Source organism: Molothrus ater, chromosome 27 (assembly GCF_012460135.2).
Source record: "Molothrus ater isolate BHLD 08-10-18 breed brown headed cowbird chromosome 27, BPBGC_Mater_1.1, whole genome shotgun sequence".
Taxonomy (NCBI): Eukaryota; Metazoa; Chordata; class Aves; order Passeriformes; family Icteridae; genus Molothrus; species Molothrus ater.
In genome coordinates, this window is record NC_050504.2 from 4,400,477 (window position 1) to 4,424,426 (window position 23,950).

General features: G+C 57.4%; 1 protein-coding gene across 2 annotated transcripts in view; it reads left to right on the top strand.

Moving 5' to 3' along the window:
* The first annotated feature begins 4,333 nt into the window (after positions 1–4,333).
* KCNH6 (potassium voltage-gated channel subfamily H member 6) overlaps positions 4,334–23,950 on the top strand; it is a 32,479-nt gene continuing 12,862 nt past the window's right edge. Inside the window, exons 1-6 of one of the 2 annotated variants that reach the window (XM_036399007.1) lie at positions 4,334–4,410; positions 7,445–7,675; positions 15,866–16,021; positions 18,642–18,751; positions 20,463–20,766; positions 22,265–22,476. In XM_036399007.1, the coding sequence (XP_036254900.1) occupies positions 4,335–4,410; positions 7,445–7,675; positions 15,866–16,021; positions 18,642–18,751; positions 20,463–20,766; positions 22,265–22,476 (1,089 nt within the window). In that variant the 5' untranslated portion in view covers position 4,334. The remainder of the gene's footprint in view (positions 4,411–7,444; positions 7,676–15,865; positions 16,022–18,641; positions 18,752–20,462; positions 20,767–22,264; positions 22,477–23,950) is intronic. The other variant, XM_036399008.1, reaches the window with a different exon arrangement.

Genomic DNA, 23,950 nt, shown 5'->3' on the forward strand with positions numbered 1-23,950 from the left:
AGGCCCCATCCATCCTCCTGGCAGGTGAGTCACGAGCCTGCCCCGTGCCTCAGTTTCCCCTGCTGTGCAGGGAGGACAGGCAGGGTGCCAGGGGGATGCCATGACCTGAGTGGCCACGGCCCAGAGCAGAGGCTCCGTGGCATTTCCTGCCACTCACAAGTGGGAAGTGGCTTTGTCAGGAGAAACAATGTCCGTGACTCGGTTTAATGTCACCGAGTCCTTTCCAGATTCGCAGTCTCCCAGGGCTGGGAAGGCCCAGGCTGATGAGAGTTCAGTTTTGCTGCGCATTTTTACCCTTGTTTTGGGTTTTTGTTTTATACTTAACAAACAAACAGTGTGGAGGTGAGAGCCTGAAAAAATACATCAAGATTTGGAGTGGTGAGGCAGAGAAAGGAGCCAAAACAAGGAGCATCCTTCCACCTGCAAAATAAATTTACAGCCCAAATTCCTCCATCCCGTGTCAAATCCGTGGAGCATCTTCCAAAGGTGAAGGGCAAAGCAGGGGCATGAGCCATGCCAGGCAGAAGGACACCTGAGAGCGCCTGGGCACAGTCCTGGTGGCTGGAAGCAGCTTTGGGGACCACGAGAGCCCCGTCTCTCCCTTCCCAGCTGTGTTTGCAGTGTGGCTCTAATTGCAGAAAGAGGCAGAAATGTCGCGTCTCGGTTGGCAAACATTTCTCCTGGCGAGTGCCAGCCGGCAGCCGCCATGCTGGCATCCAAGTGGGCTCCCGGCCCCTCCATCCCACACCTCCCACCACAAATCCATACCCCAGGAAGGCTGCACTCCTTTCCCAACGTGCCTGTGCCTGCCCAGGGCAGCCCCTCCCTGAGCAGGTGAAAATTTCCTGCGCAGATCAGAAATCCCAGGAGCAGGGAGGGGGAGGACACCCTCGGGAAGCACCCAGGTCTCCTTTGCCCTTGGAAACCAGGTAATTTCCCACTGATTCCCCAGGGTGTGGGAAGGAAGGGAAAGAAAAAAAAAAAAAAAAGGGGGAAAGGAGTAAAACCTCAAAAACCTTCAGTGAGGAGAAAAAGGAGGAGGAGGAGGGGGGAGAAGTAGAACTGAGTGAGGGAGGAGGAGGAGGAGAGCAGGGCAGGGAGAGAGAGGATTACTGTTCAGTTAAATTAGAGGGAGCCCTTCAGCTGACTTGAACAGCAGGAGAATTTGCCCAAAGACCCCAATTTTTCCAATTTGGGATAAAATGTAAGCGCAGGATTAACTGCAAGCATATGCTTAAAACCCAGGGAATTGAAAGAAGTCTGGGCATAAAGTGCTCCAAAGAGGGCAGGGCATGGAGTGGCAGCTGCATGGGTGACCTGCCCCTACAGGGATGCACTGAGGGGCCTGGGGAGCTGTGAGGGGACTGCAAGAGCCAAGGGTGCACTGGGAAGCTCCTGGAGCTTAGTCAATAATAACCTGAAAGAGAATGACATGACTCAGCTCCAAATGCAAGGGCTGTGTGGGGAACAGGGCTGGCAGGAGAGGCTCTTCCACGCGCTGGGACAAACGCCCTGCTTGGAGAAAGGGGGATCAGAGGGGCCCCACAGCTACGGCTGGAGCAGGACAAGCCTTTCTGGGGTCCCTGCAGAGCCCAGCCCTGGCAGAGGGGCTGGAGGGACGGGGCTGTTCCCTGCCCCGTGCCCAGAGCTGTGCTGGTGCCCCCACCCTCCACTCTGGGCACCCCCCAGAAGGGCTCTGGGCTGGCACGTGCCCTTTCTGTCAGACACATCCTCGTCCGCGTGACGTGTCCATGAACATCCCGGGCTGATTTATGGGATGAGAGGAGGGCAGGAGGCCAACCTTAAATCCTGACTGCCTGGTGATTAATAATCATAATTACTATCATATTAGCTGTAGTAGTAAGGGTTTGCTTTCCCCTGCAGAACTGGTCATCCAGGAATCTCAAAGAGGTTTTACCAGGCCAAGTGACCAATGTCCCTATTTTCTAAAGGAAATTGCGGCACAGAGCTGTCTCCCTTGAGTCACACAGTATATCAACAAGAAAACAGAGAAGGCAGGAGTCTGGACTCTGTGTCCCTCTCCCTCCCCCATGCTATTAAGCTGCATCTGTGTAATATAGAGCAAAACATCCTCCACGAGTCGCAGTAAATCACGGCAGAGGCCGTGTGCAGAGTGGATGGGGGGAGATAATGGGTTTTTCACCCTCTTCAACAATAGAACAAGTTTTTCTGCGTTAGGGAAGGCTGACTTCTCTGAGAGATGGAGATAAAAACAGCACTGAGCCTCCAAAATGGGCTGAAAGGGCACTTGCCTCACCCACTTGCATTGCTGGCCAAGGGACAGGAGGCAAACCAGGCAAACCATGCTGTGGGTCGAGTGCCCCACTGGCATGGCCTGGTCCACATGGACATCCCTGAGGTGCCCTGGAATATTAATTGAAAATCCCAGCAAAACACTTCTGTTGATGATAATGGACCATAATCCTCTTAGAGCAATTTCATGCCTGAAAAATCATGCATAACAAAATAATAATAGAAAGCCCCTCAGTGGACACTGTCCTTAGCAGTGGACACAGGAGAAGAGGGTCAGCCAGAGTGGATTTCTCAGGAAGGAAACGGAGCTGGTCCCCCTTGACCTCCACCCCTGAGGTGGGCAGGGGAAGAACTGAATTGGGTCTAGGTCTGAACATCTGCTCTAGCAGTGCAGCATCACCGTGGGACCCCGATGTCCCACAGAGACCTGGGGAACCAGCAGGGCTCCCATGCTCTACAGAGCCCATGGGGCTTTCTGTGACCCCAGAACCCTGGAACCTCCTGTATTCTCCATGCCCACCAGAGCTCCCAGAACACTCTGGACTCTCCATGTCCTTCAGAGTTCTCAGGACTCTCAGAACACTCCGTGTTCCTCAAGGATTTCCCGTGCCCGCAGAGCCCTGTGCCAGGCGGGGCCGTCCCGTGCCAAGCCCCCCGCCCCCAAAAGAAGCAGCCGGTCCCCCCTCCCACCCGCCCCTTCAGCACCACCTCGGCTGGACAGCGCCAGGTGCGGGGCCGACACCCCCGGCACCCCAGGAGCACCCTGACCTCCTCCTCGGAAACCTCTGGGAGCACCCTGACCTCCCCACCGGCATCCCCCGGCATTCCCCACATCCCGACAAAGCCCCCCCGCTCCCCTTCCCTTGCACCCCATTCCCACTCTCCGACACTCCCTACTCGGGCTGCGCCCCCTCCTCGGCGCCCTGTCCTCTGCTCCTGCCCCCCTGCACCCCCAGACGCTGCCCCCTCCAACCCCTGCACCCAGCAGCACCCCCTCTGCTGCCTCTGCGGCTCTGCATCTCCTCCTCCGCCCCCGCACCACCCCCTGCACCTCAGCACCACCGGCACCACCCCCTGCACCCCGGCACCCCCTCCTCTGCCACCCCAGCACCCCAGCGCTCTTCATCGCTCCCTCCTCCACCATCCTCCTTCACCATCCCCACCCGTCAGCTCCCGGCGCTCCCGGTGCCTCCTCCTCCTCCTCCTCCTCCTCCAGCACCCCTCTCCAGCACCCCTTCCTTCACCGCCCCTTCCTCCAGCGCCCCAGCACCTTTCAGTTGCACTCCCACCAAATCCCCCCATCCCCAGCACAACCTCCAGCTCCAACACCCCGCTCCCTCCAGGACATCCTCTGCCAGCACCCCGAGGACCCCATCCCCACCCCTCCACGCCCCACAGGGATTCTCCCTCCACCCCCAAACCATCCCCAAAGCCTCTCTCACCTGTCCGCACGCCCTGCCCCAGCCCCTCCAGGCCCCCCACCCCCGCACCCCCAGCACCCCCCTGCGCCCCCGGCCCGCCCCGCGCCCCGCCCCGGAGCCCCCCCCGCCCTGGGGGCCGCTGCCGGCCGGGGCCGTGCGGCTGCGGTGCCGCGGGATGCCGGGGGGTCCGGGGGAGCCCCGGGGGCCGCCGGGGGGTGCGCGCTGCCCGGCCGGCAGCTGTTGCTGCTGACGGCTCCCCCGGAGCCTCCGGCCGGCCGGGGCAGCGGTGACTAAGCACTTTGGGGATTTCTACTCTTTATTATTTTATTCTATTATTTTCTCCCTCTTTCGAGCGGGTCCTCCCCCCTCTCTCCCCCGCTTCCCCCTCCCATCCTCATCTTCCCCGGCCGCCCCCGCCCGGGGCCGGGCGCGGCAGGGCGGGCGGAGGGGTTCCCCCTTCCGGCCACCGGGAGCATGGGAGCCCCGGGCCGGCTGGGCTCCAGAGCTCGGTCAGCCCTGGGGTGAGGCGGAGCGGGGCCGCGCCGTGCCGTGCCGCGCCGCTCCGGGGCCGGGCCGCGCTCCCCGCCGCGCCCGCGGCAAGTTCCGCCGCTCCCGGGGCGCGCGGAGCGCAGCGGAGCGATGCCGGTGCGCCGGGGCCATGTGGCCCCCCAAAACACCTACCTGGACACCATCATTCGCAAATTTGAAGGACAAAGTGAGTACCGCACCCTCCGGTCCCGCTCCGCTCCCCCGCGGCCGGGGCGGCCCCCCAACTTCGGAGCGCAGCGGGGAGAGGAGGGGGGAAGGCGGGAGGGTGTCCCCGGGGGCACGGAGGCGCCCCTGTGACCTCCCGAGGGGGGAGAGGGGGGTGGGCGACAGCCCGGCAGTGTCCCCGCGGGTATTTATAGATAGGGCGACACCGGGGTACGAGCCACCCCGGCCTCAGTGTTTCCCCGGGGGCCGGGGACACCGCGACCCCCCGGTCCCCGGGCTGGGACGTGGTGCCCGGGCTGGCGGGGAGGGGGTCCCGGCGGGCTGGACGGGGGGACACGGTGTACCCCAGCGCAGCCGGGCTCGCCGCCTGTTTGCCTTCAACTCTGCGCTCTCGGCGGCCGCCGTCCCTGGTGAAACGTTGCCATTTGCTGTTGCTCCGAGTAATCCCTTTATATGAATTTTGGGGCTGGTTTCGTGTCAAATATAGCGAAAAGTCCGTGCGCATAGGGGAGCGCTGGGGTTTGCGTGTGGCTGGGTGGGGGCGCGGGGGTTCCGCTCCCACTCTCTGGGCGCCCCAACGGGGCTGGGTCCCCCCTACAATGCTGGGGATGACGGGAGGGAACCAGGGCACCGGGGTCCCCCAAAAACTGAGCTCGGGGGGCTGCTGTGGGGTGCCGGGGCTGTGCACCCCTCACTGCCCCGGCTCACTGTGGGGGGGTTTTTTGTGGGTGTCCAAGTTTCCCGAGTGGGCAAATTCCTTGGCGCTGCCATCCCTGCAGGCTCTGCGCTGCCTGGCCTGGCAGTGACTGACGTGACCCTGGGGATGGAAAGTGAGAAAAACTGTCCCTGGTTCCTATCAGTTCCCCCTGGGAAGCGGCGGCTGGGGAGCAGCGGGGCCACGCGGTGAGGCGTGACAGGAGAACACAGCCAGACCCCGCTCCCTGCCCGCTCCCTGCCCGCTCCCTGCCAGCCATGTCGGGCACCAGCTGCGTTCTGCCCAAACATCGCCCCACGCTCCCCCGCGGCAGTTTCGTGCTGTGACAGGTGTTGGGAGACAGCAAACCAGCACACCTAATACATCTTTGCTACAGGCAATGAGTTCTTCTGTGCCTGTGGGTGCTGCCCTCACCCCCAGCACCGCAGCTCCCTTGGGTGCAGCTGCTCCTGGTGAGTCCCCGTTGCAGCCAGAGGGGCCCAGCTCTTCCCTGCCAGGGCTGGTGCAGAGCCCTGTACTGTGGGGCCAAGGGGAAATCTGCAGGTGAGAGCAGGACAGAAAACAAATTGGGGGTGAAAAAACCCCCAAGGAGACCTGGCTCTGCAGCTCCTTCCCATCCTGGTCGTGGTCACATCCCTGTGCTCAGCACAGCTTGCTCCGGCGCCCTGCCAGCCCTGTAAATCCTGTCCTGCGCCAGCCCAGCCAGGATCCAGCCTGGATCCAGTCCGTGGAGCTGACACAGGATGGGGACACTGCTCATCACAGGTGGGGAGTGTGCCCCAGGAGCAGGGCTTTGGGAGGAGGTCCCCTCCTAGTGCTGGCAAAGCAATTTGGATGTAGAAGGATCGGGAAGAAGGAACTGGGAAACGTTTGTCTGTGGTGGTTTGTGCTGTTTGCAGCATCGGCACCAGCACCAGCCCTGTGTGGGAAAGGGAAGGGTGCCAGAGTGGGAGTCCCCCAGAAAGGGCTACCAAGGGGCTGCCAGAGGGTGGAATGAGGCAGGAGACTTGTGCAGCATCCCTGGGAACACTGGTTTTACTGGGAAGAATCCTGCGGAGCTGGGACCCCGCAGGTGCCATTGGGGACAGCTCTGATGTGCCTGGGAGGGGTCCCCCCACCCCACCAGGTCCCAGCACTCGGTGCCACAGCTGTGCAGAGGTTTCTCTTGCATTTGGGTGAAATTGCCCATGAGGCTGGAGTGCAGCAGGGTTCTGGAGCACGCAAGCTGCAGATGCCATTCCTGGGTAATCCAGGAGATTAATTGGGGTCTGGGCTGGGAGGCAGCCTCCAAATGGACCCTCTGCTCAGACTTGCCTTCAGCTCCAGCCCGGAGCTGATGCCAAATGCTGAGGGAGATGGTGCTGAGGGGGACGTGCTGAGGGGCATTCACCACATGGGCATCCAGCCCCCTGTCACATCCCAGCAAACCTGTCCCAGAGCCCAGCACTCCCCGATATCCTTAAAAAAACCCACAAAATCAAACCAAATCAGAGTTCACCCCAAGATAAGGATGGAAGTGGCTCCATGTGGCTGGATGACGTGGGTTGTGCAGCACTGCCACACGCCCTGGCAAGGCAACAAGTCTGGCCCCAGCCCAGCCTGGGTGGCTGCAGCACCAGGAGGGAATGGGGCAGCACCACTCTCTGCCTCAGTTTCCCTTTTCCTTCCCTTAAGCACTTTACTTTTTGAGCACGGGGCCACAAAGCCCAGCAGAGTCTGGATTTCACCTTCAGCCCAAAGGCACAATTATCCTATAAAACATTAGGAGAATCATTAATGTGATGGGTTTCACCCCTGCTTCCCATGAAGCCAAGCCTTACACTCACTCCTCCTCTTGCCCCTTGCCTGACTTCAGTCAAATCTGAGCAAGGGTGGAAAGTCTCTGAGATAACTCAGGTCCCTGATAAGCTCCTGGGAAGGGACAGAGGCTGCAGCTCTCCCCTCTGCCTGCAGTGCCGGTCAGGGACAGATTGCCCATTAGACAGCGGGGAGTCCCCACACGCCTGTGGTGAAATGTCAAGGCTGCAGGGATTGGCCAATCCCAGCAAAACTGGCTCCACTGAGAACCCCCCTTTGGGTTCCCCCTGTCCCACAGTCACAAATTCACATTGAATTGGGGACACTTCTCTCTGAAGAGCGGAGCAGTCCTGGGATTGCGTGGGCTGAGGTCAGCCGCTGTCCCCCCACTGTCACCAGTGTCACCCGTCTCTGCACGAGCCCCACAGAGGATGACATCAAAAATCCCAAGCTCGCCCCCCACACCCCAGTGGGTCCCCACCACCCCTCTAAGCCTCGTGCTGCCTCTCCTGCCTCCCTGCAGACCGCAAGTTCCTCATTGCCAACGCCCAGATGGAGAACTGCGCCATCATCTACTGCAACGACGGCTTCTGCGAGATGTTCGGCTACTCACGCGTGGAGGTGATGCAGCAGCCCTGCACCTGCGACTTCCTCACGGGCCCCGACACCACCAAGAGCTCCATTGCCCAGCTCACCCAGGCCCTGCTGGGCTCCGAGGAGTGCAAGCTGGAGATCCTCTACTACCGCAAAGACAGTAAGAGCCACTCTGTGGGGCGGGCCGGCGGCGGGTGGTGGGAAGCCGGCGGTGGGACACACAGCAGGATTGCACCCAGGCTCAGGGCTGTGCTGGGAACAAACCCATGGTGGCTCCTTGAGGGATGGAGGCATCTCTGCTGTCATGGAGCACACTGGGACCTTGAGCAATAGAGGATGTTGCCAGATTATTTGGGAATCGGGTCATTTGTGAGCCCTTGGGGGTGGCTCGTTGCTCCTGGGACAAGCTACGTCATTGCTTGTGGGATCCCTGCGACAGGAATGAGAATCCATGGAGAAGCCAGGCTTGGACACAGGGCTCCCAGTCTGTGCTCTGAGATGAAATGAGACAGAACCCCCATCTCTGCTGAGAGTGGGTGCAACCAACAGCCTCAGAGCTGCCTTTCCAGTGAGCAGGATGCGGCTGTGCGTGCACAGATGGAATTACGTTAAGATGAAAATGAAGCTTTGATGGAAAATACGAGTGATTAGTTCTAATACGGCAGGAAGTTAAATAAATATTTAGTGCTTGATGCTGCAAAACAGCAGTGGCCAGGGCTCCCAGGGGCAGGGGAATGTAGGTCCAGTGCTCACAGGAGGTTAAAAATATGAAGTGTTTCCTTTTTTTAACCTATGGAGCTTTCCCATTGCTTCAGGTTGTATTGCTGGGAGTTGGCCTGAGCACAGGGCTGCACCCCAATCTGCTGGCAGCTCCCAGACAGCCAGTTAGAGGAGAACCACTGGAAGCAAAAGGAAGGAGCAGGCAGGAACCCTGGCTCCCAGCCCAGCACCCTATCTTGGGGGCTGGCACCCGGGTGTCCTGGCCTCCCTCCCAGACCCTATCATCTCCCGGGCTGGCATCCAGGTGGTATCAGAGTTATTCACTGGCAGCACCTCTGCGTGTTATCCTGGCGTTATCCCGGCAGGATCTGACCCTCTGTGGCGGCAGGATCCGGCCACTCGGTCGAGGCTCTTCCTGTGGGGCACTCCTGGGTGGAGAGGGGCCATGAGTGGTGCCAGGTCTGGGTGCAAGTCCCCCCCTTCAGCAGCTGCAGGGCCTGGCTGGAGCCCAGCACAGTGCAGGAGACACTCAGAGAAGTGGCACACGCTGTCCCCCTGCTCCCATCCAGTGCCAGTGGCTGTGCACTGGCTGTGGCAAGGACAGCATGTGCAGCCCTGGTCCATTTCCTCCCTCCCTCCCTCCCTCCCTCCCTCCCTCCCTCCCTCCCTCCCTCCCTCCCTCCCTCCCTCCCTCAGGATAGTTTCCCATTACGTCCCTGGGGACTACTTGGCTTGTGAGCCTGATGCATCACCGTGCTCCCTGCTTTGAAGCATTCCTGCTGGGCTCACGGGATGCTCGGTGCTGTCCTCAGAGCCCTGCTCTTCCTCTAGGCCATGGGGAGCTCTCATTGCAGCTCTGAGCTGCTTTCTGCTCTTTTTTATTAAAAAAGAGGGGGGGGGGAATAAAAAAAGCCCAGAAGCAAACCCTTCATGTCTATTTTTAAAACCCAGCCCCACCAGCAGCATGCTTTCCAATTGTTTCCCCCCAGCACTCAGCCTGCGACCGCTCGGCCCATTATAAATGGGTCTTATCGGCGAAGAAAAGGCTTTTGCATTATAGGGAGCTGCTGCTTAATTAGCCAGCGGAGCTCCGAACCTGCCTGTCCTCTTTTTCATACCAGCAGCACCAATCTCCAGCCTCGACCTGCTGTTTATTACTGCGGTACTCCCGGCTCTGCAGCTCGCGGGGTTGTTTCCTCGCTTTTCTGGCTGACAGAGGCAATATTAAACCCAAATTCTGCCCGTTGGAGACACCAGAGCAGGGTCAGGCTGGGATGGAGGGAGGCAGGTAGGAAGGGGCCACCCAAGGGTGTCTGGGGTCAGGCAGGATGCTGAGTGATGGGGGGTGCCTGTCCCTGGGGACAGCCTGGCTGCTCGGTCCCCACCTGGATGTCCACGCTGTCATCACCTGATTATAATTATAAACAGAGACAAACGAGCCAGGGGTGCCAGCAGTGAGCCCAGCTCCAAAATGGAACCAAGAACCTTCCTGTGGGGGAAGGTGGGCCCAGCCCAGGCAGGGCAGTTGTCCCTCCCTGCCATCCCAGCCCCAAAAAGGCCTTGGAAAGAGGGAAGAGCCCGTTCGCAGCGCGTGTGGGCTCTAATCCCCAGCTCAAAGCTGGGAGATCAGTGAAAAGTTAATTTCCTTACAAGATGCTACACAGCTGGAGCTGGCCCAGACAGGGGGGTCAGCACGGGATCAGCTCTGCCACAGCAAGGAGCAGCCATGGCCCCCAGCCCTGCAGACACACTGTCCACTGTGGCCAGGGCGAGCTCAAATCCTCCAGCATCCCCTGAGGATGACACCAAGGAGCTGAGCAGCATCCAGGGTTGGTTTTTTGGGGATGTGCTTTGCAGTGAAGCCACTGGCCAGGGCTCACGGGGTCCCCAGAGCAGGAGGTGGCCACAGGTGCTGAGTGCCACGGTGCCAGCGTGGCCTGAGCAGCAGCAGCTGGTGGCACTCGCTCTGCTTAATCTGCGTGAATGCGATGCTGATGAATATGAAAGGGGAGATGTGGCTGTGACAGCTGGAGCAGCTGGTGGGGCAGCCCCAGCCCCTCCACCCTGTCCTTTGCTGGGCAGAGCCCACAGCTTGTCCCCTCCAGCAGCAGTTCGTGTCAGTCCCCATGGAACTGGGATTAGGGACTGGGATCAGGCCAGCAAACTCATAACGCTGGTGCAGAGGCCAGGGTTTTCCCCTGGGAGGGTCAGAGAGTGATTGGGGTGCCCTGTGCCTCTCAGCATATCCCCCCAACAGCAATGGGGGGCCTGAGCACGCAGCCAGGCAGGCATGGCTTGGGAAGTGCCACCACACCCAAAGGGAGCAGGAGCACTCATGGGACACGTCCCCTCTGTCCCCAGCCCAAGGCACACCCCTGGCACTGCCCCTCTCCAGCAGCTGCTGCCTGGAGGCCTGGCTGAGGCAGGGGGATGATCCAAGCAGGGTTTCTCCATGCAGCTTTGTAAACAGCAACATCTGACGTGCCCAACGGGTGCACTGGGAGCAGGAGGGCAAATCCCACCAGCAGCTGCTGCATCCTGGCACTGTCAGGGTGCTGGCAGCCCCAGGGAGCCTCTGCTGCTGCCCCATGGTGGGGTCAAGGCAGCACTAAGGGGACTTCTTGGGTGTTGGAGGAGTAGGAAGGCACAGCCAGCTGCCAAACCCCAACCCCAAGTTGAGCTCTTGGCTTGTACAAACCCATGGGGTTTATGCCAAGCTAGGGCTGTTTGCTGCTTGCTGTTTGCTTTAAGGGTCAGTCTGTGACCTCGGGAAAGGGATGGACAGCAGAGCCCAGCTCCAGATGGGAACTTATAAACATCCCTCCTCACAATGGCAAAAGCTCTGGTCCCAGAGATCCTGCACTGCAGAGCCAGTTCTGCCATCCTTGGCACGGCTGTGCTGCAGCTCCAGGCGCCCCCATTGCCCTGGCTGCGCCCCAGGGCCAGTGTGACCAGGCAGAGAACTGGAAGAGACATTTTTCATCCCCACAGATGCTTTTTGCTTGGACCTGATGTCCTATGAACAAAAGGACAGGCCCAGATCATCCCCAGCACCTCCAAGAATGCTGCCTGGAGCAGGCTTTTTTTTTTTTTCTTTCCTTTTTCCTGAGATCCCTGCCTTGGCAGAGTTAAGATGCATTTTGCCAACCCACTGGCTTGATCCAGGACCCCTTTTGGCTCCTGGGGACCAGAGCATCCTTCCACCTGCACCAAAAGCACCCTGCTAGGCTTGGATCTTTCTAGTGGCAACATTTTGGTGGGTACCCTCAGCCAGCCGACACTCCTGATTTTCCTTCCCCGCTGCTGCTTCCAGCCAGCAAGGCCTGTAAGCACACAAATCCCTGCACAGGGGAACCTCTGTCCCGCTGATGTTACTTAATAAGGTCATTTTTGCTGTCTTGGTGCCCTGGCAGGTTTCAGTCTCCTGATGCCCTGTCTGGGTGTGGGGAGAGGGGCCAGGGCAGAGCCTGAGTGTTGCCCATTCCCTCTCTGTGCAGGGGATGCAGACCTGCAGGGGCTCACCCGGCTCCCAGGAGTGACCAATCTCCCACTAGCTCAGACTCTCTCTCCATTTTTTTCCATCCCCGCCTCAGGGATTTGCTTTAGGGCCTCCCAGCAATCTGCACTTCCCTTTGAAGTTCCACCCAGCCCCGACAGGGATTTATCCCAGGATGGGAGCACAGCTTGGTCCTCCAGGCTCCTCTCTGGCCCCAGAGCACAGCTCTGCTCCCATTCCCGTCCCCTCCGTGCCCTTCCCAGCCCCTCTCCTCTGCTCCTTTATATAATCCCACTATAGCTTTAGCCACTCTGCCATGAGACCCTGCAGATTAAATCTCCTGGCCTGGGGAAGAGCTCCAGGCACAGATTAATAGCTCTCTTTTTTAATATTCATAACAATGCTGGCTTGTGTCCGGCTCTGGAAACCCCCGTGTCCTGTTGATTAGTTTAATACTGATGATACTGATGACAATGCTGATGACAAATGCATTAACCACTGCTGCCTGCAGGGGATAAGGGGACAGGGAGGGAGGGCCCCCAGCAATGACATTTTTAATGTTATTAAGTGTTGGCTTTTATCAAGGTCAGAAGACACGGTGGGTCAGAAAGCACAAACCTCCAGGCACTCACTCACTCAGCTTGGGGGACCTGGGTGCTGGAAGATCAAACCAGAAATTTGGGGAATACAAACCCACCACGTTGGCTGTGGGACCCTCCAAACCAGCATCCATGTCCTACCCCACCTGCCAAGCCCTGTCTGCAGCCCCCAGGCTTATTTGGGCTTATTTGGAATTATTTGGGGTTCATGGGGTTTATGTTGGTGTATATGGGTTTTTTTAGGTGTACTTCAAATCAGTTGGGGTTTTTTGGGTTTAATTTGGGTTTTGTTTTTTTTTTGTTTTTTGGGGGGTTATTTGGATTTGTTTGGGGTTATTTGGGGGACTTTTAGGTATTGGGGTTTTTTGGGGTTATTTCAGAGGACACTGACAGAAATTTAGGGAATACAAGCCCACCACGTTGGCTGTGGGACCCTCCAAACCAGCATCCATGTCCTACCCCACCTGCCAAGCCCTGTCTGCAGCCCTCAGGCCGGGTTTCACCCCCCAGATGGGCACAGGCACCCTCATGCTGGTGGCCACAGAGCACAGGCAGGTTGTGAATCCCCCCAGGGCTCCTCCAAGAGATCGTTTGGTGGCTGGATAAAATTAGATGGATGGAGACAGATTAGCTGAACAGCTGAAGGGGAGATGGATGGGGACAGTGGATTGAGGAGCAAGGGCAGGCCTGAGGTGCCTCCTGGGGCTGGCTCAGCCCCTGGTGCTACAGCAGGGCCTGGTGTTTGGGAAGAAGGATGAGGAGGCTCAGCCTTCAGCAGAGCCCAGGCTGGCTCACCACAGGGAAACTGAGTCAGGGCAGAGAGTGCCACAGCTCTCCCAGCTGCAGCCTCTCCACAGAGCTGGGGGTACCCCAAATCACAGCTGCACAGAGCCCAGATCCTGGGGGAATGCCCTGTCTTTGGGCCAGGCTTAAGGGAATGTGCTGCTCCCATCCCTGACCCTGATACTCCCTCATTCCCTTGACACCTCCGTGCTGTGAGATGTGGGTTTGAGCAGGGCTGTGCCTGTTGGGGCCACTTTTGGGGTGATTGCCCTGGTTTTGGAGGGGGATTAACTTTTGGCCAAGCCTGAATTGGCCAGGCAGTTAGACTAGATTATTGCTGTAGTTCCCTCCCAACAGAAATAGTCTATTTTATTTAATTTAAGAAGGGATCAGTGAGGGGCTCACAGTGACATTGGCCAGGGCTGCTCAAGCTCAGCACCTCCCAGATTTGCAGGATCAAACCAGGCACCAGCTGCCACCCAAACCCACCCCCAGCCACCTCCCAGCTGCTCCTTATATCCCTCCAACTGGATGTAACTGGGCCCAGTTTTCAGCTGTTCAGCACTGGCCATGGGATTAACCCTTTCCTGTGCCACACAGGGCCTGCCAGGACCCAGCCCCCCTGAGAACAGCTCAGAGCCCATCCCCTCCCACTGCCACGGAGCAGCTTAGGAAGGACACCTGAGGCAGTGAAGGAATGCAGGAGGGCAGAGCACCTGAGCCGGGTTGGGCTGTCTGGATCAGAATTCCCAGTCCAGGGGGAAGCATGGGGTTGATGGCTGCCCATTCCAGTGAACCTTGTGGGTTCCAGGAAATCAGTGATGCTTCAAAATCACCCCTGGGGGAGAAAAAACCTCCTCATTTTCTAACACACCAAAGGAGAAAACATCCCTCCCCTGTGCACGGCCCCTGCACACACCAGTGCCAGCATCGACACTGGCAGAGCTGTGGCATCCCGGGGATGGCACCGTGTCACCCCACTGGGCACGTGCCACCTCACTCTCTCAGCAGCACTTACAGGGCGTCTCTTCATCTAAAGAGCCCTAAAAATCCTGGTAAAGGGAGGGAAAGGAGCTCTCTTCTTCCTGCTCCACACGGAGGTAACCTGCCACGTGCCATGCGGTCCCCCAAACAGCTTTACTGCCAAAAATCCACTCTCTCCTCCCCAGCTCGCACATTTAAGTGGATTTCCTCTCCCTTTGGTGAGCAGTGGAGAGAGAGAGAGAGAGAGAAGAAAGAACAAACGAACAAATCACAGCTGCTGGGGTCTTTGAGCAGGTTTCACCGCGTCCGTTTCTTTCCCGTTCTTGTGCCTGTGTGTGTCCGTGTATGTGCACATCCCTGACGTCACGGCAGATTTTGAAGTTGCCCGATGCCGGCCATCTGCTCCTGATTACGGGAGGCCCTGAGCTCCTTAAAATTATACGCAGGAAGGCCGGCATGCCCCTCCCGGCTGGAGCGCGGCCACGGCCGGAGCGGGAGCGCCGGGTCCGCATCCCTGCCCGGCCGCTGATCCCTGGGGAAAGGCGGGATCGGCGATCCGGGCAGGGACGTGGCTTGGCTCCCTGTCGGCTGCAGCGGTACCTGGCTGCTCCATCACCTCTAGGAGTTTTGGGAGAGGAGCCTGGGGGGGTTTTACATACGCTTCCCGAAATCCCAGAGGCCTGGGGACTGCCCAGCCTGCTCTGCATGGGATGGAGCATTTTTGAGAAGGGGTCTCGCTGGAAGTGGAGCTGTGGAGTCTCTCCTCCGTGAACCCCCCTGCATTGCTGGATCTTTTCCATATTTAACACTGGCTTGGGCTGGAGGTGCTGCTGTGGGGCAGGACCTGTGTGCGGGGTCACAGGGGACATTTGGGGTCACCAAGAGCATGGCTGTGCTCTGGGGGTGTCACTGGCAGGGGCTCTGGCTCAGGGGTCTTGCTCCCATCGCTGCCAAAGCAACAGCACACAGCTCAAGGGAGGGACTCGGTGATTATAGGTTTTTGGAGGATTTGGTGGGAATAAAGCTGGCAAAGGAGGTGGGAAACCACCCGTGTCCTTCGCTTGGTGCTTTGGAAAAGACCTGCAGGTGTTTTCAGTTGCCTCTAATTGCAGACTGGTGCCTGGCTGCTGCACAAGGAGAGCCACAGGGTCGAGCTGACATCCAACAGGAAAATCCCTATGGACATATTTGGGATGCTCCTCACAGCCTCCATCACTCCCAGGACACTGAGCCAGTCCTTGTGCCCCCTTTGTGCCTCAGTTTCCCCGTGGCAGGACAAGACAAGGCCATGCCTGGCCACTCCAGGCCTTTAGGGAATGTCCTTGGGGGCTGATCCCACCTGGTCCTGCTGCCCACGTGGGCTCACCCCCATTGCCTGCATCCCGTCCCCAAAAACTGCCTGGTGATTGCAGGGCAATTAACTGCAGCGTGATTACAAGCAGGATGCTTAATGAGGTTAAACCACTACCTGGGACTTCCTGAGTTCTTAATTACTCACTCTTTAATTGCTGCTCTCAAGTACATTAATATAAATGACTGTCTGGGACAGAAAAAAGAGATGTGATCAGTGTGATTGGGATGCTTCAGGGATATGGCCCTTTCCCAGGGCTCAGATCATCTTCCATGCCCTCCACTACCCATCAGCAGGGATTACGCCCATCAAAGTGCTCAAACCCCCACTTTTCTGCCAAAAGTATTTGGTGCTGGAGGGGAGGGGGAGGTCAGGGTCTCCTGAGCAGCCCCCCCTGAGCCTATCTCTGCTCGGCAGCGTCGTGTTTCCGCTGCCTGGTGGATGTGGTGCCTGTGAAGAACGAGGAAGGCGTCGTCATCATGTTCATCCTCAACTTCGAGGATCTGGCCCAGCTGATCGCCAAGAGCACCGGGCGGAGCCTGCACCAGCGCCTGTCGCACAGCTGGAACAAAGGTGCGTGCCCGGGGGCGGCGGGGCCGGGAGGGCAGCACCGCATCCTCACCCCGGGGCTTGCTGGGGAGCACGGGGGGACTCAAGGATGCCTCAGAGTCTGGGCAGGATCCTGCATGGGAAGAGGTTTGTGGTTTTTGCACAGCCGCAGCTCTGCCTGCTCAGGGACTGGCCCAGCCAAACCACAGCTGGATGGGGAAGGGCTGTTTGAGCCAGCTGGGCTCCCCTTGCCCTCACAGCTGTCTGCAGACACTTCCTGAAATCCCAGAGGCCTGGGGAACAGGGCTGGGGACTGCCCAGCCTGCTCTGCATGGGATGGAGCATTTTTGAGAAGGGGTCTCGCTGGAAGTGGAGCTGTGGAGTCCCCTCCGTGAACCCCCCTGCATTGCTGGATCTTTTCCATATTTAACACTGGCTTGGGCTGGAGGTGCTGCTGTGGGGCAGGACCTGTGTGCGGGGTCACCGGGGACATTTGGGGTCACCAAGAGCATGGCTGTGCTGTGGGGGTGTCACTGCAGGCCAATGGCACAAGGATGGCGGCACTGCAACAGCTCAGCCTGCCCCAGGCTATTCCCCGCTCTCCTAGGCTCACCCTAGGGTTTTGGAGACAGTGGAAAACTCAAATTCCCTTTTTTGGGAAGACTGGATCAAAGGGGAAGCTGTGGTGAGGCTCTTGAGGGGATGTGGATATTCAGGGAGGCAGATGTGACTTCTAAATCTCCTCCTTGCATACAGCCCTCAGTGCTGTCACCTCTCCTTGAGTCAGGAAATAACCCCAGCTCTGCCTCCATGATGACATTCCCTACAGGTGCTGTTGGGAGGCTTTGGGCAGGCCTCAAAATAAAGCTGTGGGAGCAACATGGGTCTGTCCCCCCTTGGCACATGGGGTGGCACAGCAGGACCAGAGCCAGGGCCACGTCAGGGAGCCATGGGGACAAGTGGCATTGAGCTGGGGTTTGTGTGGGTCCCAGTGCATTCCTGCTCGGTCCATATCTATATCCTGGAGCATTCAGGTGTCTGTGTATGGCAGCAGGCACCAGCAGAGTTTTGTGTGGGTTTGTGCGTGCTCAGGGCAGGCATGCACGCAGGGGGTTCATGGATGTGTGAGTGTGAATGGACAGATGAATGCGTTTGTAGGCCTGTGAAGTGATGAGATTCATGGTTTTGATGGATTGCTTTAGTACCAGCTGCCCTCTATGCATGACCTGCTGAGGAAATCCTAAATCCCAGCACCAGCGTTGCTTTGCAGCCCCACCAGCTCTCAGAATGTCTCAACATATGATGCAGCCCTATCCCATCCCACCCAAAGACATGGCAGGAGGCACCCAAATCAAGAGCCCCTGTCGCTTCCCTGCATGTTGGATGTTGCGTTGAGCATCCCAAGGGATGTTGTGTTTCTTGGGTTTCCCACTCCAGTGACAGGGGGTGTGGAAAGGCCAGAGCTGCTGGTGCCCATCCAGATCAGGCTCTTGTGCTCAGGTTTTCTGGCTCAGTCTTTCATTGCATAGCCACAGGGGGCTGCGTTGCTGGTCTCCAGCTCACTGGTGTGCAGGGAATGTTGGATGCTTTGCTTCTTCCAGCTGAAAAGCTGCTCTAGGCAGTGGGGATGGGGTGAGCAGAGGGAGCCAGTGTGGTGCCCCATGGGCAGGGGCATTTCTGGGCAGGCTGGGACCCTGCCCAAGCAGCTCAGTGGTGTTTTGGGGCCAGATGAGGGAAGCTAATCTTGCCGAAACCAAAGAGCTCCTCAACGTGCTGCTGTTTCCCAGGGGACAATGTCTTTGTGGAGGTCATGCCACATCCCACGTGCCCCAGGATTTAGGCCACCTTTCGTGCAGTTAGGGAGCAGAGTTGGTGCTGCTGGATGAGCTTCAGGGCTGACCCAGGCCCTGAGGGTGGGAACCCAGCTGCTCACACAAACTCTGCAGTAGCAAGTGACCGTGGTCTCCTCTAGAAGAGGACAAGTGACTTTGCATTGAGTGTCACAACCAGGGGCATTGGGCCCTCTCCAGATCGGGGCTCTTCCTCTCCTGCACCTCTCTCACAGCTCCTAGCAGCCCTGGCTGCCCTTGTCCCAGCCCCAGGCCCCCGTGAGGTGGTCTCCTGGTCCCCTGTGATGCCAGAAAGGGATCCTGGTTTTTGTGGTCCAAATTCCCTCACTGAAAATTCAAAACAAATCCAGGAACAAAATTGTTAGAACTACTTTTCTTTCTATGCCTTTCTAAATTACCATCTCTATTGTGTGGGGGGGTTTTTCCCTAAAGTTCCACCAAGGAGATTTAGAGGCTCTATTTCCTCCGGGACCAAATCCCTTAATTGGCTTTAACCTCTTTAATTGGCTTAGGGATGCTCTGCACCTTTCCCATCTCACATCCACAGTTACAGGGAACTCTTCTCCAGCTCAGAGGAGCTTGCTGCCAGGTCAGGGTCTGCCTTGAGCACGTGGCACTGTGGTGGCATGGGAATATCCAGTGCTTTGGAGGAGGAAAGGCCACACACAGCATGTGCGTCCCCCAGAGCCACCCAAAACTCTCCATAGCCTCTCCCCTGTCCCGCCTCACTCCAGCCATCACATGCAGCTAGGTCACATCTTTCTCTCTTGTGTTTTGTTTTTCTTTTTAACAAGGTGAAGGTAGGAGTTTGAAGTTTAGTCTCCCGTCCCTGCGGCGCCTCAAAATCCAGCGGAAATCTCTGCCCACCAGTGAGTTTGATGGAGTAGCCATTGACTATGGAAAGGTAACCGTAGCCTTTGTCTGATACCAGCCCACGCCTCAGGCCAGGTCCCAGCGCTCCTCCTCGCTGTCCCCATCCCAGTCCCCCTTGGCTGCTGTGGTTTGGGCCATCTCCTGTGGCAGGGCAGGGCACGGGGGGCAGTGCTGGCCCTGCTGGGCTTGGCCGTGTGGGCTGCAGCTCCTCCCTGCTGCGCTGCACATCCCGTGGCTTGAGGGGGGAGTGGGAGATGTGCCAAAGCTGGGAGGAAGCTCTGCCTCCATACTCAGAGTTGTCCAGGATGGTGGAGCTCCAGGGAGCTGTCCCCACCTCAAGGAGGGGACGTGCTGGTGGCTGTAGGAGCGTGGTGTGCTCTGAGCAAGGACTGGCAGGCTCATTTCCCCATGATTTCCTGGCAGGGAGCAGGCAGCACAGGCAGGTCCAGCTTCTCAGCCCTCCAGCAAAGATTGTTCCTCCCATGGTGGAAGGTGATGCTGTCACCAACCTTGAAAAGCTGTTTAGAGATTGCTGTTCTTGGTGGCTTCCTGACAGTGCTCAGGGTAGCTCCAGTCAAAGAGCTGCTGTTTTCTGAAATGCTGCAGCCCAAGGCTGTGAGCAGGGGGCTTTTGCTCTGCTAAGGCATCCCCATGTGCCAGGGTCTGGCTGTGCTGGGTGTATCCAGGCAGCCTGGATAAATCTGCTTCCCCAGCTCATAGATATAATGAGATGGAAGGTGCCTGTCTTCTCAGAGGTTGTGCTTATGGTAGGTTGAAGATATGCATAGGGTTATCAGGGCTTTGGGTGAATCATTCCCATAGGCACCAGCATTGCTAAAAGCTCTGGGTACCCCGAGGCTGGAGCTGCACGGGGCACTGCAGCGTGGAATGGAAATGGAATGCAGTGTGGAATGGGAAATGTGCATTGAGGACAACCTGATGCTGCATCATTTCACTGGAGCTTGGTCAAATGGCCACAGCCCAGAGATGCAGGGCCAGCCAGCAGTCAGCCTCTCCAGGCACCCCATCCTAAAACCTGCCCTAAAGGGCCTTAGGGATGGTGAGGAGTGCCACAGTTCCTCCTGTGGGTACTACTGGAGGCACACATTCTCATGGGTTTCTACTCCAGAACGGGGTTGCTTTGCACACCCCACTGCAGAAATTAAAATCTGGAAACTCTTCAGGTCTCCAGAGAAAAAGGTTTAGCAATGTTTTACAGTGGCTATAGGAGAAGGAGGAGCAATATGGCCAAATTTGCAAACCCAGCAGCTCCTCCAGTGCTTCCTGATGCAGAGCACATCCTCCCCCATAAACACCAGCACAGGGCCTGGGCACTGACCCTCGGTGGTGGCCTGAGCTCTTGCAGCAGGGGAGGGAAGGGCAGCCCCAGTGGTGGGACACGGGGCCATCTCAGAGAAACGCATGGCACAGCAGGGACTGCAGGCAAGCCTGTCCCTAGGCCTCCTCTTCTCTTGCTCTCACCTGCTTCCACCTGTGCAGCATCGCCTCGCAAACCTCCCCGCGGCCACCCAGCCTCCGGCGGGAGCTGGGAGCTGCCAAGTCCCCAGGGACTCGGTCGCCCCACTCCAAAGCAGGTCCTGGTCCACGCTGGAGATGACCTCAGGAACTGCAGTGCTTCCCAGCCCTCTGCCTCTCCTCTTACCCACCCCGGCTCCCTCACCTTGCCCCACAGCACGCGGGGACTCCTTCTAATACAACGCTTTCTCCTGGCTGTCTTAAAGCCTGGTGGTGACTCCCTGATTTTGAGGGACTTGAAGACATCGCCCAAGGAAAACTGTATGCAGTCAGAGACCGAATCCCTCCTGGAAAAGGAGCGGAGGCCAAGCCTGGAGGCCGACCCCACCCTACAACACTCGTCCCCGAAACAAGAGCCTCCCGTGCTGGGCCCACACCCCGCATGGGGTTTCTTTCGGTCTCGCCCTGGGGGCAGCTTCCACAGCCTCCGCAGGGTCTCCTCCTTGGACAACTTTGAGGCTGCGAGGTCTGAGTTCCAGAGAAAATTCAGGGAAAGGAGGGCAAACTCAGGTAGGGAAAACCCCGGAGCCGTCGGTTCTACTGCGGGAGCCAGGGCTCTGGCCATGGCCCCAGCACATCTCGGGGGGGAGGTCTCGGTCTCTTTTTCCCTCTGCAAAGGGGAGATTACCTGGGTCTTCTCCCCAAAACCCACTGGTCTCCACGTGATTCCCTGCACAGGCAGGTCCTGCTCTGTAGGTAGAGCCATCCATGGTTTGTGTGTGAGGTGTGAGACCGCATGAGGTTGCATTTGGCTGCCCCACACAAGGGGCGTCCCGATGCCGTCCCACCTTCCCTGGAGGGAGGGAAGGGCTCTGCAGGCATGTGCAGTGTGAGCTGTGTCCATGTGTTGGAAGTGGGTGAGACACCGGCCAGGCCACTCTGAAGGGCTGGAGGGAATGACCCTTCATCGTGCTATCCATGTCCAGACCTCTGGTTCTCATGAGAGTGATGAGGACAAATTAGGATGGAGGTCTAGAAAGAGAAGGCTCTCAGCTGGGGATGAGAGAGATCAGTCTGTGGAATCTGGCTGTAAAAATGGGCTGGGGGTTCATGAACCTCCAATAGTCACAGGTTACAGACCCTCAGGAGGAGACACGATGTAGAGGGAGGGAAGGGAGAAGGGTGGCAGCAGCAGGGCTGGTGCTAACTGGGCACCTTCACAAATGTCTTCAGACACCTCTTTCCCACACCACCACTTGGGACAATGTCAGAGTGCAAGGGTTAGAAGGGATAAAGAATTGAAAATACAACCCTGCCCTGCCTGTAGGATTTGGAAAGGTTGGTACACACTGAGCACAGAGCCTGGGGACCTTCCTGGAGCTCTGGCTCTGGGTACAGGCTCCCACTCATGACAACATGCTGCCACAAGCCTGACCATGAAATGACCACCTACACAGCTTCCTCCCTGGTCCTGCCCTGGGGTGGCCCAGAGGCCTGGGTGCCCAGGGAGAAATATCAGGACCCACTACAGCTCTTCTTCCAGAGAAAGCTCTGACCTCCCTACCTGGAGCTGGGGGTGGAGGATACATCCGACTCCTGGTTCAGTTTGGCCAAAAACCAGCACAGCAGCTCAGGAGCTATGTTTGTCAGGCAAAGGGTGGAGGAGAATGACCTCCTCCTGTCTGTTTTCGTGCCAGTTTTGGCATTTCTCCCTGGTGAATCTCAGTGGGTTGGTCCCCAACCCACTACAGTCATCAAGGGTAGCAAAGGACACTTGAGTGTCTCTGTGTTTTGGCAGCTGCTCTGAGCCTCCTGCAGGAGGTTTAATGGTGAAAAGATGGGTGATGTGTGGGAAAAACAGCCCTCTCTCAGGCATCCCAGGCTGAGCATCCCACATCTGAGCCAGCCTGAAGAAGTCAAGCCTTTATGGCCAAGCAGATTTTGGCACCTTTTGGTGGCACCTTGTGGTGGTCCCCAGCCTCCTGGAGGTCCTACACGAGGTCAGGGCTCTGGGGATCTGTTCCTGCTCTCACTGCCCTTCTCAGTGCTCCTCTCCATCCTCTTCCAGAGGCTTCCCACGTCAAACCCAACCCGCCGAACTCCACGTCGGACTCGGACCTCATGAAGTACAGGACCATCAGCCAGATCCCCCAGTTCACGCTCAACTTCGTGGAGTTCAACCTGGAGAAGCACCGCTCAGGCTCCACCACAGAGATCGAGATAATTGCTCCCCACAAGGTGATGGAGCGCACCCAGAACGTCACCGAGAAGGTCACACAGGTATGGGGTCACACACAAGGCAGTGGTGGGGTGTGGTGGTGGTGTTTGTGGGTCCCCAGGAGAGATGAGAATCTTGACTCCATGTTTCAGAAGGCTGATCTATTATTTTATGAATATTTATATTATATATATTTATATATTATATATATTTAAATGTATTTATACATATAAATATATATAATATAAATTTAAATATATTTATTCATATAAATATATAATATATTTATTATCTATTATATAATAAATATCTATTATATTTATTAATTTATTATATTAAAAGAAAATTATATATTAAAACTATACTAAAGAAAGAGAAAGGAGACATCAGAAGGCCAGCAAAGAAGGAATGGAATGATAATAAAATCTTGTGACTGACCAGAGCCCCGACACAGCAGGACCTGTGATTGGTCACCAAGTAGAAACAATTCACATGAGACCAATCAAAGATGCACCTGTTGGTAAGCAACCTCCAAACCACATCCCAAGCAATCAGATATTTATTGTTTACATTTAATTTCTGAGGCCTCTCAGCTTCTCAGGAAAAAAATCCTAACAAAAGGATTTTCCAGAAAATACGTCTGTGACCATGGGGTGCTGGTGTTGCTGCTGGGGGACAGTCACAACACTCTGGTGGCTTTGGGAGGAGAGAAGCAGAGAGGGCAGTAACACCTGGAGATTCCACCCCAGGAAATGCCAGTATCCCTGTGCTTGGTTATGTCTTCCTCTGAATGGCTGAAATCCTCATTTTAGTCCCCTAAATGAGTATTTCTGGCAATTTGTGGCTGGGGAAACACCAGCGTGAACTGCTCGTGCTGCTGGCCTTGAAGGGGACACGTGTTTGCTGTTTGTGTGTGCATGTGGCTTCTTTTGTGGGGGGCTCTGGCCGCTGTCACTGCCCCCCGGCTCTGGGAATGGAGCCCCTGGGGCACCGCTGGCCCCGAGGTGCCCAGCCAAGGACCTGGCCTGGTGTCAGCACACCGAGGGCCACAGGATCCCCCGGGAGACAGCAGGTGGCACTGCACTGTCACTGTCACCCAGAGGGACACGCATGGCATAGTGCATCCCACGGGGATATCAGCGTGCGTGAAAGGTGCTGATGTATCCCGCAGTCCCGGGTTAGGGGCTCTTCTAGCCATGGGGAAACTGAGGCACTGGAGAGCCTCAATGTACAAAATACATCTAAGGGCACCTCCCATTGCTGCCAGCAGCAGCCTAGGGCAAACTTAACAAAAACGCAGCCATCTGACCCCAGAAAAGCCTCCAGGCTTGGGAGTTTGCTCCATCAGAGTGGGGTGCTATGCAGGATTCTCCTCTGTCTCGGTGCCAGCAAATCTTTAACTTCACAGCCTCCATGCACAGGGCATGGGCTCCCCACTTCACACATCACGGAACAGTTCTTAGGCTTGTTTTCCCCCTGGCTTGTCCCCTTCATTAGTCCCTCTAATCTGGGGGTGGCTGCAGTGACCCAGGACTG